This window comes from Bos javanicus, chromosome 12, assembly GCF_032452875.1.
Source record: "Bos javanicus breed banteng chromosome 12, ARS-OSU_banteng_1.0, whole genome shotgun sequence".
In the NCBI taxonomy this organism is placed as follows: domain Eukaryota; kingdom Metazoa; phylum Chordata; class Mammalia; order Artiodactyla; family Bovidae; genus Bos; species Bos javanicus.
The window spans coordinates 13,641,074-13,655,471 of NC_083879.1; the positions used below are offsets into that span (position 1 = coordinate 13,641,074).

At 46.2% G+C, this 14,398-nt stretch overlaps 1 protein-coding gene across 14 annotated transcripts in view; it reads right to left on the reverse strand.

Moving 5' to 3' along the window:
- ENOX1 (ecto-NOX disulfide-thiol exchanger 1) overlaps positions 1-14,398 on the reverse strand; it is a 680,109-nt gene that overhangs the window by 175,060 nt on the left and 490,651 nt on the right. For all 14 annotated transcript variants that reach the window (XM_061434507.1, XM_061434500.1, XM_061434506.1 and 11 more), the window contains 3 exons: positions 12,757-12,930; positions 11,322-11,528; positions 6,957-7,190 (listed from right to left, as the gene is read on the reverse strand). In XM_061434507.1, coding sequence (XP_061290491.1) covers positions 6,957-7,190; positions 11,322-11,528; positions 12,757-12,930 — 615 coding nt within the window. The remainder of the gene's footprint in view (positions 1-6,956; positions 7,191-11,321; positions 11,529-12,756; positions 12,931-14,398) is intronic.

The window sequence follows — 14,398 nt, forward strand, 5'->3', positions numbered from 1 at the left end:
AACTTAAAAAGATCATGAAAACCGGAAATGGAAAGGGGCATCTGAGAGAGTGGAGAATACTGAAAGACCTTCACGTGACTCCTGTGAGATTTATGAATCTCTGTCCGCAAACCCTCCACTCCCACTTAAAGAACAGCGGCTTAAACATCAGTCATCCTTATGCCAGAAAAAGAATGTGAAAGATAAGTCAAAGTCTTGGAAATGGGCACTGAGAGGGCAGCAGATTTTTTCGATGGAATGCCGGACTGGAGGACCCTCTGGGATTTTCTGATTTTGCCGGGGTGTGAATCTCCAACTGTCATTGACTAGGCTATTTTACCATACTTTAGGGACAGAACGTAAATTGTGAAAACTAATAATGTAAATAATTCTTCTCTGTAATAATGTAAATGAATTTTTGTCCAAAAGAAAAGTCTTTACAAAGCAAACTCTCTTTTGAACCAGTTTTAACATCTTGTTCTCTCATTAATTAATGCCTTAAATAAAATCACTGACACATGTTCATTTCATATTTGTAAGACAGTCATGATTCCATTGTCACAGCATCCTCGAGCAACCACTGATTGTAAGCTCCTCGGAGGCAGGGCCCATGCCATGGTCGTATCTGAAACCCCAGGCAGGGCACAGAGCCCAGGGCCCAACAGGTGGGCACTCGGTGACCTTTAATGAAATGGATGTGCAGACAATGAAGGGGAAAAGGAATCAAACCGGTAAGCAGTTTCTTCTCCCTCTTTGTGGGCAGAGGAGATCTGGCCCTGAACTTCAGAAGGCAAGGGCGGGATGACTTGAGAGAAGAGCCCTGAAATATGTACATTACCATATGTAAAACAGATGACCAGTGCAAGTTTGATGCATGAAGCAGGGCATCCAAAGCTGGGGCTCTGGGACCACCCAGAGGGATGGGGTGGGGAGGGAGGGTGGGTTCAGGATTGGGGGGGTGGGCACATGTATAGCTCTGGCCGATTCACACTGATGTATGGCAAAAAGCCATCACAATACTGTAAAGTAATCATCCTTTAATTAAAATAAATAAATTAATTATATACACAGGCAGGACAAGAGCCAAAACAATGAACCCTGAATATGAAAACTGAAATGCGTTAGTGGAACCTGATTTCTGGCGGGTCCAGAAAGGAATGATAGGAAGGGAGAGTTCACATTTGAACAAAATGTCTCAAGAATGAGAGGAAAAAAGTTAAGACATTCTACAATGCTTTTCAAAGAAATAGGGGTGGACACACACACAAACATACTGAATGATGTGTCTATAAAATTGTCCCTGGTTTCTGGCTTGATAGGTAGAGATAACTTACGGTCTACATATTGATCCAGGCAGAATGGCTATTTCAGGATGGCACTACAACATCCCCCAAATTTTACTATGTGTTCCTAAAACATGGACATCCCAAAACAAAGCTCCATCTCTGGTTGCTCAATTAACCATCAGAAGGGGTGGTACCTCACCTACCCTGCAGATCACGGATAGCATGAAAAGCTACAGAAATGATTAATACTTTCCCCCCTACCCGGTGGCTCAGCGCTAAAGAATCTGTCTGCAATGCAGGAGACGCAGGTTCGATCCCTGGGTTCAGAAGATCCCTTGGAGGAGGGAAATGGCAACCCACTCCAGTATTCTTGCCTGGAGAATTCCATGGACAGAGGAGCCTGGCAGGCCATAGTTCATGGGGTCACAAAGAGTCAGAGAGTCAGACACAATTTAGTGACTAAATAACAAGAACCCTACCCTATAAGCTCACTCTCTCTCTCACACACACAAACTCTCATATTTAGCACACGAACGTGCACTGATTATTCCTGCTTTTGGATCAGGCAAAATGTGAATAGATGAAATGGCCCATCTCGCCTCTGTGAAGGTCAGTAATGCCAAAGAAGTGATTCTCAAACAGGCTCCCATGCTTCACATCTCCTGTGTCCTGAGAAAGAAGTCTGGCTTTCAGCTAATGGAATTTCCACTTGGCTCATAGCATTATTGATTCTTTCTTTCTTAGAACCATAATGTTGACAACCATCTCAGTAAGATGCTGGCAACCTCTTCCACCCTTTCTTCCTCTGCTAGGCTGTTTCGGAGCCATTCCGTATGCAAATCAGAGACAAGTCCTTGGAAATTAGGAATGCTGATCCCAGGAAGACTGTATCCTGGATAACACATAGGAAACAGGGAGTCCCAAGGACACTGCTTGTAAAGCTTGTAAAACTTCACCTGAGGCCGAGAGAAACCATTCTTTCATCACATGGTGAAAGATTATGCCAAGTTTTCTCAAAGGGGGAAAAGGACACAAAAACTTTGAAATGCTCTTGCCAGGAGAAATCCCCCCATGAATCAGGAAATCATCTCTCCTCACTGTCTAATCAATCTCTTCCTTCCACAGTCCAAACACGAGGCTCCTCCCGGGGTGGATGGTCTGTCTTAGAAAGGCAGAAATTCATTATCTCATCTGCCGGGTGCTACCGTCTCCAATAAAGTGCAATTATGCTGGTATTGAGCCCCTTCTCACTTTCTCAAAGCCGTGCTATAAACTCTGCATCTGTGAGAAGTTACTTTCCAGTCAGTCTTCATTAAGTGGAATTGTCTCAGAACAATGTCTATTTAATCCGTGGGGTGCCCACTAATTTTCTTTGTTAGAATCTGCATTAAGCTTAACAGACGTTGGGCGTTTGGTGTCTTAGACACTACACAATTGCAACTCAGTGTCTCATCTGACTTCAGAAGGCCTGGGGGTCACTGGATCGGGGCTACCTGGTCCCAGGAGGTTGTCCATCTCTCATCCCAGAACAGTGCTTTAGTAATCCAAAACTAAACGCAAACTCGGTGAGGCAGGGGCTTTGTGTTCCCCTGGCCTCACAGTGTCAGGGTCCAGCAGAGCACTCAGGGATGCATGTGGAGTGAATGAATGATGGCTGAGGGCATGTCCCCATGCCCTCCCCACGCTTTCATTCCTGGCGTTGCGGCCGGAAATGCAACACGCTCACACGCTCCCAACAGCGAAGGAAGAGAGAAATGGAATAACCTACTGAGCATCTACTATTAAGCATAGTTTTAACACTGGGCAGGACATGGAGGGCCTTGTGGGTCATAACTTGTGTGGTCAAGACTTGGCCAGAGGGGAAGGTTGAGGGGAAGGGATAGTTAGGGAGTTTGGGATGGACGTGTACATACTGCTATATTTAAAATGGAAAACCAGCAAGGACCTGGTGTATAGTACTGGGAACTCTACTGTTACGGGCAGCCTGGATGGGAGGGAAGTCTGGGGGGAATGGATACATGTATAGGTATGGCTGAGTCCCTTTGCTATTCACCTGAAATGACCGCAACACTGTTGATCGGCTATACCTCAATACAAAATAAAAGCTTTTTAAAAAAGATTCAGGTAGGACAGATTTTGCTGGATAAAGCTGATTTTCCACAAGAAAATTGTAAGGATAAACAAGTATGATATAAAAGAGGGGAAAAAATGCTTGTAATAAACCTGAGATAGCAAGATTTCTCATGGGAAGAAAAAAAAAATCAAATCCAATTAGGTATTTTCAGATTGCATTTCCATTTCCTTTCTGACCCAGGCTTATTTTACCTGAGGTCTTGATGGCATTTATATCCCCATATCAAGGAAAATCATCTTCAGGGAAACAGTTTCCTTGGCTCCTCCTGTCTGGCTTTTCAGTGTTACAAGAAGCATGGAGTGGATTTCCTCTCTGAGGCAGCCAATTTCCTAAGCAATTAAATGCTGTTTATGTTCCAAACTCTGTGCTCTGGTTGAAACTGTCAAACTTGATACTACCTGACTGTTGCCTAAGAACCCAGGCTAGTTCATTCTACTGTAACTGCCATCTATTAAAATTTCCAATCTGTTCTCTCCTCAAGGGATCACACAGTACTTGGCAAAGGTGCCGCTTCTAAATTCTGCATATTATGCTCTTCTATATAAATATATATTTCTGAAATGGCAGGGTTTGTAAATGACTTTACCAAACGGATACCCCAGTCTGCTATCCTCTTACAGGAAAGGCCACGCCGTGTGGCTTCTACGTGCAGACACTCTGGCGCTGGCTTCTTAAAAAGAACATTAATGCAGATGCCAAGCTTTCCTGAAATTCCTCCACGGGGTCACCGTGCCAGGGTGCACGTTTCTGTCACTTCTTGGTGTGGACACGATCGAATGCGGGATAGCTGATGTAGTACGTTTAGCTGATATACACAAAGTGCTCGAGACAGTAGTGTTAGTCACTCAGTCGTGTCCATCTCTTTGAGACTCCATGACTGTAGCCTGCCAGGCTCTTCTGTCCATGGGATTTTCCAGGCAAGAATACTGGAGTGGGTTGCCATTCCCTTCTCCAGGGGATCTTTCTGATCCAGGGATCAAACCCAGATCTCCTGTGTTGCAGGCAGATTCTTCACTTGTCTGAGCTACAGGAAGACAATGTGCTGGATAGTAAAGGAAAAATTATTTGTTCCGAGATCAACATTCCTGCTTGAGAAGGGTGTTTTTTCTCACTCTGCCCACTCCTTATGGATTCTGGTCTGAACAGAAAAGTGAGAGGGTGTCTACATTTGCATTTTATATGCTTTTTTTGCATTTTATATGCTTTTTATTAAAGGGACAGCCACAGCCTATGTATTCATGATGGCAGGGCTTGCCTTTGTGGAGAGCCAGAGCACATGCCAAGGGGCATTGGTAAGAAGGACTCCATGGTTATGTCAACTAAAGAAGGTTCCACAAGGACTAAGTCATTGGGCACCACAGCTGCTGACTTTCAACACAGCCTGAAAGGAATTCAGAGCAGGGACTGGCATGCGGCACTCTGTGCTCTGGGAACACCGGCAGAACGGACCTCCAGATAGGCAGATATTTTTGGGAGGAAGTTTCATGAGTCCAGGTTCTTGCCTTGTCCCTGACGGAGAAAAGTACTAAAACCGTTTACCAAGATGTCTGTTCCTCGTGACTAGCAGCAACCTTCTGCTGAGATGCCTGCTTGGTGGCAGGTAGCCCCTTCACCAAAATCACGCATACACTTCCTCCTTTACCTGTAACTCTGGAAAAGCTCCTCAAAGCCATCTTGAGAGGCTGTCTTCTGAGCTGCAGTCCTCAGTAAGACACCAAATAAACTCAACTCTCACAAGGTGCGTTTTTCAAAAAATTTTCCAGGTCCACAGTTTCAGAGGGGCATTTCAGTGGCAATTACATCTGATTAAGGGTCCCCAAGGCCAGAGGAGAGGATGAAGACTAGAAGCAGAAGTCTTTTTTTTTTTTTTTTTTAAATTCTTTTTTAGGACTTCCTTGGTGGCCCAGTGGTTAAGAATCTACCTGTCAGTGCAAGGGACGCGGGTTCAATCTCTGATCTGGGAAGATTCTACAGGTTGTGGAGCAACTAAGCCCACCCTAGAGCCTGAGCTCTGCAACAAGAGAAACCACAGCAACGAGAAGCCTGCGCACAGCAAGTGCAGAGTAGCGACCACTCATCGCAACTAGAGAAAGCCTACGTGCGGCGACAAAGACTCAGGGAAGCCAAAGATAAATGAATAAATAAATGATTTTTAAAAATTCTTTAAAAAAAAAATAGAATGTCAAATTTTTATCTTCCGAAAATAGGTCTGGGGCAGCTTTTCAAGTTTCCTTTAGTGAAAACACACAATCCACTTTGAACACTGCCAGCTAGGCTCTAAAACACTCCCAAGGATAAATCACATCTCTCCTCTCCTAAGAGCCCTTCATGACTTCTGCACTGTTTATGGAGCAAAACCCAGATCCAGCGGCAGCCCTCGGGGCTCCCCCGTCTGGCCCCACACTGGGTTCCCAGCATCAGCTTCACTCCTGTGAGCTTCCAAGCAGCTCTCACGTTCCCCAGAGGAGGCAACGTGCCTCTCTCTTTCTGTGCCCAATTCCCCATCTGCTTCCCTGTGTCTTTTTTCCTAGGGCTCCCGCCTCTGACAAGAATGTCTTTGGACCCTTTCTTCCCCTGGTGGGGGAGAATTCTTGTTTCTTTTGCAATGTTCAAGCTCTGCCTCCTCTGTGAAAGCTTTCTTGACACCTTCCTCAAATCACGCACACGTGTCCCTGAGTTCCCAAGTGTGCTGCTCACATCCTGATGGACCACTGTGTCACTGGCTTTGTCACAGTGCGTCGTTTCCTTGTAGACACTTGTGTGTGGCCAGCGACCACGACCTGTGTTCTCTCTTTAAAACCTGACATGCCGGATAACTGAGGAGGGACTGACCGCCACTTGCCTGTACAGGGCACCCATGTTGCTGGGGTCAACAACTCTGATCAAGAAGGAAACAGAACTCACACACATGTCCTCCTACCTTCAAAATCTGGACCGTTCCCAACCATCTGTGGTTCACTGTGGCAGGTACTAAAGCCTCTGTCTGTCTGTCTCTCCCAGGGTCTCAAACCCGGGAGAGGAGCACAGCAAACATTCAAAGAAATGAAACGCTCTCACTTCTAAACCTCATTCTTCTGCAGGTGTTAGCAGGGTCCCTTCCACTCCGGCTCTGAAGACAGAGGGGCCCTCTTCTACATTTCTCTTCTGTCCTGCATGGGTCCCAGCTTGGTTTCTGATGAGCCTCTGGGGAAGCTTGGTTAAGAGCCCAGTGGAGGTGCAGACCATACAGATCAGCAGGAGCCCTGGGACCACCCAGCCCCACAGGAGGAGACACGGGCTCATTCACACTGTGGGAACCTGGTAGCCTGCTTTGCAGTTGTACAGGAGCTCTCCTGCCTGTCTTTGCACGAATTTTGTTGAGTGATGAAGGCACCCAATAAGGGAGAACTCAGGGACGAGGGCCGGGCTCTGTCCAGGGAACATGAGGAAGCCCAGGTGGGTAACGCCAGCTCTATGAGATCAGGATGCAAAGGGCCAGGAGAGACGCCCGGGGCCTCGGCGCCTGGGGAGGGCGCTGGCATGCGCGGACGCAGAGGAAGCCGGTGCCAGGCTCCTACCTTTGAGCTTCTCGGCCAGCAGGGCGGCCTCGTGCTCCGAGTAGTGCATGATGGGCGGTGGCGAGGGCGGCCGCAGGCGGTCCTCCTCCAGCTTGCGCCGGTGCCGCTCCTCGCGGGCGCGCATCCGCTGCTTGCACTCCCACTCGTAGAAGTCGTCGCGCGCCTGGGCGAAGTCCACGTGCAGGCGGCCCGAATCCTTTTTGTCCGTGCTGGACCCTAAGCGCATCCGGTAACCTGAAACCAATGGGGGAGTCCGGTCACATGACAGGGTCACGACATGGTCCCGTGCCGCTGTCGACAGTCGGGTCCAGGCCATTCAAGGTGAGCCTGGGAGCTCTCGCTGACCTCTTTTTCCCTTACGAAGGACATCCTTCCCAGGGGAGGTGGGAAGCTGCCGTCCTCTGTGATTTGGAACGGGGCCAAGATGTATCTGTTACAGACGGGCAGCTAAACTCTTCGCTGGGAAGTGATCTCCAAACCAGTGTTACCAAGATGATCTCAAGAACCAGGACACCTATCCTAACTCCTTCTTCCCTCTGGCTTCCAGGAAGCTCACAAACAAACGGAGCAGGCAGCTTTTTTTCTACACCCCTCTGCTTTTTATGGCCTCAATTTTCTATTTTCAACATACTATAACTCTACCTCATAAGCTCACTTACATTCTTTTCAGAAAGTGGTGGAGTGTGAGTAAAGAAAGAATATCTATGATATTTAAAAAGGTCTAAGTAGTAAATTCTACCACACCTCACTCACAGGCTATTGCTTCATTCTCCTGTTGCTTCATTCTGCCACTCCGTTCTCTGTCTTGGCAGCTGCAAAAGCCACAACTACCACGGCAATTTGGCAATGCTGTTTTATTTCCACTTATCCTCTGGGGCACGCAGGAGAATATTTTACCTTCAATCAAGAGGCCTTCCTTACAGCCCTCCAGCACCTCATCTGGCACACAGCACTGCACAAATTGTTTGTGTGCAATCTCTGAAGGCCACAGGAACCCGTGTGAGAACCCAAAGCTAGACCAAAAAAAGAAAAAAGGGCCCGGAGGTCTCTGGGGGATTTGCTGTGAGCTACACAACTTACAGAGATTATGAGCCGCAACTGGAGCTGAGACATCAATACACACGTAACTGCAACCGGACCGCCAGCCTAACTTCAAATGGAGGAGGCCTGGCTTTGAGGTTGCTCTTTAGTTTGGGGTGCTCGGATTTTAGAAACATAAATTCAGGTCCCAGCAGGATCCTGGCTGTTGGGGGCCGCCAGAAGAGAGAGCAGAAGAAGCGCTTTTGCCGTGTGGGGACTGCGCACATGAGCCACCACTGCGAGATGCCGGGCAGCACAGCACTGATGCGCGCGCTCTCATGGTGAATTTCAGAGGATTGTCTTAGTACCTGGGGTTGAAACTGAGCCAAAAATCCCAAGACAGCCTGGCGCCTCCCCAGGAGGGCACTTCACATCTTTGAAAAGTTACAAACGTGAAATTGATCTCACATCTGATTCCTGTTATGACCATCTCCCTTCCAAGTTTAAAGGATATTCTCCCAAAATGGGAAGACATAACAATACCTATCAATACTGATCACAGAGGAGCAGTATTAATGCTAAAGCAGAGTGTATCTTGGCTGTGGGCCGTGGAGAACTTAACCAGCAGGCTGTGGTAATATATACCTAACAGCTGAGCAGGCAGAATGGCCTAAGACTGGCCAGCTGTCCCAAATGGCCAAGAAACTTTCCCCTGCTCGGGTCCAGAACATCACTTTTCAGATGTTTATGGTTCCAGAAAGCACTGTCTCTTTCACCCAAACACCATCATTAAGGCTCTTAAAAGAGCCTATGATGAGGCCGAGTCTAAATTTAACTTGGCCTTCAGATGTGATTACGGTCCTAAAATTAGACAGGCCATCCAGCTGGGCTCCGGCTTGCAGTAAAGCTTGCACACGGGAGGGGCAGCCTGTCTGCCTTCCTGCCCCTCCCAATCAGCCCTTCAGATCTTCCCGGGACGATGCTGCACCCAGGCAGGGGACGCTGGAGGTGAGGCCTTTGCTGTGGGCTCCTTCTGCTGCCAAGGGGCAGTCAGGAGGGGGCCCAGATCAGAGCTTGAAAAAAAAAATATGTAGCATCAAGGCATAAATTTGGGACTTTCAAGTGCCTAAATTCGGGACTATTCATCTCTGGCAGTGTACTATGAGGTTTCTGATTGGGTCTAAACATTGTGCTATGTTGGTGTTGAAAAGCACCTCTGATTTATTCTAACTCCTTCATTTAATAAGGTGGGATAAAGTCACAGTTATATTGGTAGAGCTGTGATTAGAATCTGAATTCCCAGGGCAAGGCTCCTGAGAAACCAGTCCTACTTTATCATCATCAGGATATTTGTGTTAAAAACAACCACTTACTGAATGGTACCCATGCTGCATATGTCCTGCTAGGTGCTTAATATCCATTATTCCCATTATTTGGATTTATTCCTTGTAATCATCTGATGAAGTAGCACTGTTACTGTCTCAATTTTGCAGATGAGAAAACAGAGGCTCCGAGAGAGGTTATCTTGCCCGAGGCATGTGAAACCCAGTGCCAAGCACTCAACAGAACTCCTGGTTGTCTAATAGATTACTCTGATGCTGTAGCTCAAGAGTTGCAAGAAACATGTGTGCTGTACAATATTTCTATGTTTTGTCTTCCATCTCCATTTTGGAATACTGTTAGGTTTTTGCCCCAGTTTGTCATGTTTTTTTGGAATAAAGGTTTTAAAATTCCCCAGGTCACTATTTAGCACAGGGATATCTCTGCAGTGTTGGAATAACCCCAAGGCTTCTGGGGTTTGCAAAAGAATTTGATGGCCATAGGGGCTGACGGCAGAGAAGGCAATGGCACCCCACTCCAGTACTCTTGCCTGGAAAATCCCATGGACGGAGGAGCCTGGTAGGCTGCAGTCCATGAGGTCGCTAAGAGTCTGACCCAACTGAGCGACTTCACTTTCACTTTCTTCATGCATTGGAGAAGGAAATGGCAACCCACTCCAGTGTTCTTGCCTGGAGAATCCCAGGGACGAGGAAGCCTGGTGGGCTGCCATCTATGGGGTCAAAGAGTTGGACATGACTGAAGCGACTTAGCAGTAGCAGCAGCAGCAGGGGCTTACTGCAGAAGTTAAGAAAACCTGGTAGTAATGTTCAGATTTTTTTTCCTATTATTTTCTCACCTTTCCTCACTGGCTTTGCTTCAGGAAGAGGGAGGTGGTATGCAGAGTGACAGACTGAAAGGTGCAGATGAAGAAAGAGAGGGAAGGAATTGCAGTGAATTAAATCCAAAAAGATGTCCTTCAATGCTCTGCGATTCTTAGACTTGGCAAAGACCTTATTGACAGGCTCCGTATAAAACAGGATGGGAAGAGAGTAGGGCACAACCCTTAAAGAATGACATGACCTCGAGCCTTATCATATGCTCAGTGTAATATACTAGTGTATGCTAAATGACACCCCACCAGCACTGGGGCAATTCTGAGGCAACCATAAAAGGTCAAAAAGTGGGCAGTGGCCCAATACCTGGAAATCTCCACGCCTTCCCTAAAATCGTTCGAATAATCCTCCCACTCATTAGCCTATAAAATAACAGCTCCTAAAAATGAACCATGCCATATTTCAGGGCTCTCTTTCACCTTCTGAGATGGCCTCATTCTGTCTGCGGAGTGTGTTTCTCTCTAAATAAATCTACTTCGTACCTATCACTTTGTCTCCAAATTCTTTCGCGATGGAGGGAGAACCTTAAATTCACTGGGAACACTTGCTCCAACACCCACCTGATGGAAGGCAGCCTTACATTCCTAGTTTCCACATCTGTAAAAACCGCCTGTAAATGGCACCAGAGAAGCAGGGCTGGTGGGTGGGCTTAGAGGCTAAGTGCGCAAGCCAACGGAGGGAGACTGGGCCTGCCCTCAGCCACGACCACCTCCTGTAAGGCACTGATCTTAAACCGGTGCCCTGTTGTCTAGAAAGTGAACCACTTCTGAAAAACTGAAATTACGCTGAGAGAGGGCTATATTCCCCCCGAGAATTACATCTGATAATAACAGCGGTCCTTGGTAGTCATAATATTGCTTCACAGCTAATAAGCATTTGAGGGCACTGATTAGAAAGCCAATGGAATCCCTAAAGCCTGGATGATAGGAAACCCACGCCTGCAGCCTAGAGGTGCGCTCACAGACTTCGAGGTTCTGGCACCTGGGGGAAAAGGCAGAATTCCTCCTCTCCAGCCCCAAATTGTGAGCGCTTTTATTGCACATTAAGGCCAAAGGGAATGCACTCATATTAATATCACAAAACATCACCAAAGCGCCGGGGGGAAAGAAATCCCTTATGTAATGCAAAGTACCAGAAAGGTAAATGGCTTTATCAACCATGAACTCCTCGGCGAAGCGGATGTGACAGAAATTCTTCTTGCTTTTCCGAATTGCTGTGATGTCACCGCACTGCTCAAAGACTTCCTGGATGATCTCCTCGGTGGCGTTTTCCGGTAAGCCTCCGACAAAGACAGTCTTACACCCGGGAGGTCGTTCTCTTGTGGAGGGGGGTGGGAGATCTGAGAATCACAACCAAACACAGGGTGTTTTGCCTTTTACTTATTTTTGCTCTATTTTATTTTATTTTTCTTTTCTCTGGTTCACCTGGCAAAAGTCACACTCGCAGAGTTTCTCTATTTTGAGCAATGATGAATGTCTACAGCGACAGATATGGATGGGGGTGTCAGGTTTCCAGTGCCTGCCTCCTTCCCACCTCTCTGTTCCTCTCTGCTCCTTTCTACAGAGTGGCTATGCCTGTCCACGAACAGAGATAAAGCAAATGTGAGCATAATTTCATTTCTCCTTCATAATACAGAGGCCCTGAGAACCGGCGGGGGCTGGGGGGGAAGCCTTCAGAAACTACAAAGCATGATGAAATGACAACATGCTGGAAACCTGAGGCTGGTTATCTGCTTTGTCTTTCTGGGGTATAATGGAGCGACGAGGCAGAACGGGAAACAGCCGGAAAGCGGGCACGGTACTTACTTGGCTGGGAAACAGCGGGCCTGAAAAAAATACGCTTTCAAAAAAAATTATTCACATTTAAATGAGCAAACTCCCAAATTTGAGGGAGGCTGTATAAAAAGATAAAATGTACACTGTCACAACATTTTACCTAGTTTATATGTAGATTACTAAAGCAATCTTCTAGAAGGTCCACTTTAAAAAGGCAACACTGATTAATACGAATAAAAAAAAAATTCAGCTATTTAAGCCCATAAACTTAGCATCAGAAGTTAAATTAAAAAAAAAAAAAAAAAACTGGCCTATTCATTTCATCAAATCTATGTTTCCTTCAAGTGAAGGCAATCTGGCCCAGGAGCTCGCAGATGTGGGCTCCCCCCACCAAAATTGCTAACTGCCAAATTAATTCCGTTTTCCATCTAGCAAAACACATTTCAGGGTTTCTCTCCTGCATTTGTGAAGATGGATGGAAGTGTGCACATATTTCACACTCTGATCCGCAGCAAATGCTAGACTTCATTGTGCGAAAAAAAGATTCTTAATGCTGTTTATACATCCCCAATCACACGTGTGCCCTTCATGGTGTCGATTCAGCTCCTGGAAAGACACAGGGACCCACAGATTTTTTCTGTTCTAGAGACAAAGGACTTCTGTAGCATGATCCCCACTCTGCGTACCAAAGTGGGAGAACTTTGAGTCATATTCGGAAAATGAATACTATATTTAAAAAAGACAAAGAAATTAAAACTTGATGATCAAATACTGCTTACAGTTGCCACTTACTTGGATTTTGAGGGAAAAGAGTACAGCTTTTGCAGTGGATTATTTCTTTGACGACAGCCACTTCTGTTGGCGGTGGGGGTGGTACCAGCCCCAGGCCTGGTATCATCGGATTAATAGGGGTGATCCCAGTCATCATGTTGAGGCCCGGATCAAAGCCTGGTACACAGATCGAGTCTGTAAAGTACATAAAATATCATTTTGGCTGGTGGATCTTAGATCAGTTTCTGTGGTTACTTTGCTGTTTTCCCGCAAAGGTGATTTGACTTTCGGCTTTCTGTTTTTTAGGAATTTCTCATTGGCATAAATATAGCAATACAGAAAGGTAACGAGTAAAGATGAACTTAATGCTTCATGGAAAAGAAGATATGTTATTTAAAATGTTAACACAGCAGGACAGAAGATAGCATATTAGAGTGCAAAACCATGAACCAGGAAGCTCTGCTATTATTGTCAACTCTATTTTCTGTTTCTTAACTTCCAATGCAGATGTGACTGGCTTATGACCAAGGAGGTGGGAAGAATATATTTAACACTGAAGTGCCCAGTGAATCCAATTGTCAACCTGGTTTTATCAAAAGAGGCTTCTTATCCAAATGACCTAGATTTAAGAAAAGTTCAATTTAGACGTGCATACTTTATAATGATGCATTCAGGTCCAACCTCTCCTATTTCCACCGGGAAATGAAAAACAAAGAGTGATTATAATTACAAAGGCTGGGTTAGATACATTATCTGCATACTCAGTCGAATCTGATTCTTTGCAATCCCATGGACTATAGCACGCAAGGCTCCTCTGTCTGTGGGATTCTCCAGGCAAGAATACCGGAATGGGTAGTCATTTCCTTCCCCAGGGAATCTTCCTGACCCAGGGATAAAACCCACATCTCCTGCGGCTCCTGCACTGGTGGGTGGATTCTTTAACACCAAGACACCTGGGAAGCCCATGGGTTAGATACATGTGGGCATAAAATTAGCTATATACATTTCTGAGATCTGTGGGATAATCACACATTCTTCCTCTAATTCAATCAGCAAATAATTGACTGCCCTTCTGAAATCTTTATTTGTGGAATATAAAAAATACAGCTTTATGCCCTGCAATAAAAATGGAAGGGCACAAAAACGATGGGTTTTCCAATATAAACACTGAATTTTTTTTTTTTTTAGTGTGATAATAAAATAAGTCATTTCAAAGGGATATAAAAGTTTTTTTTTTTTTTTAATTAGTAAGGCCTTTCTAAGGGTGGGGATTGTTACAGTGCACTGTGTCTGTGAGTAGCTGCAAGGAGATTTCTCTCCTGAGGATTCTTCCATTTTCAGATAACAAATACTTTCCCTGGCGGTGTGGTACTGCTCCCAGGCAGACAGATCAGCAGCTCAGACACCGCTGGCGACCCTCCACAACCAGAATGAAGTTTTCTTCTCTAATTTCTCTTTTTTCCGCCATTATTCTAGCGCATTCCCCTCCTTCCCTCCTGCCCCCTCTCCTTTGGGGTGCTCATGTCCAGCTGGTGCCTCAGGCCCTTGGGAGGCCTCACTCTTTGCTTGGCTGAGCTGACAGGTCAGCTATGCCCAGAGGCAGGTGAGGAAGGGACAACTCCAGGCTCTGTTTGCTAAGACAGGCCAGGACAGAGGCCCAGCA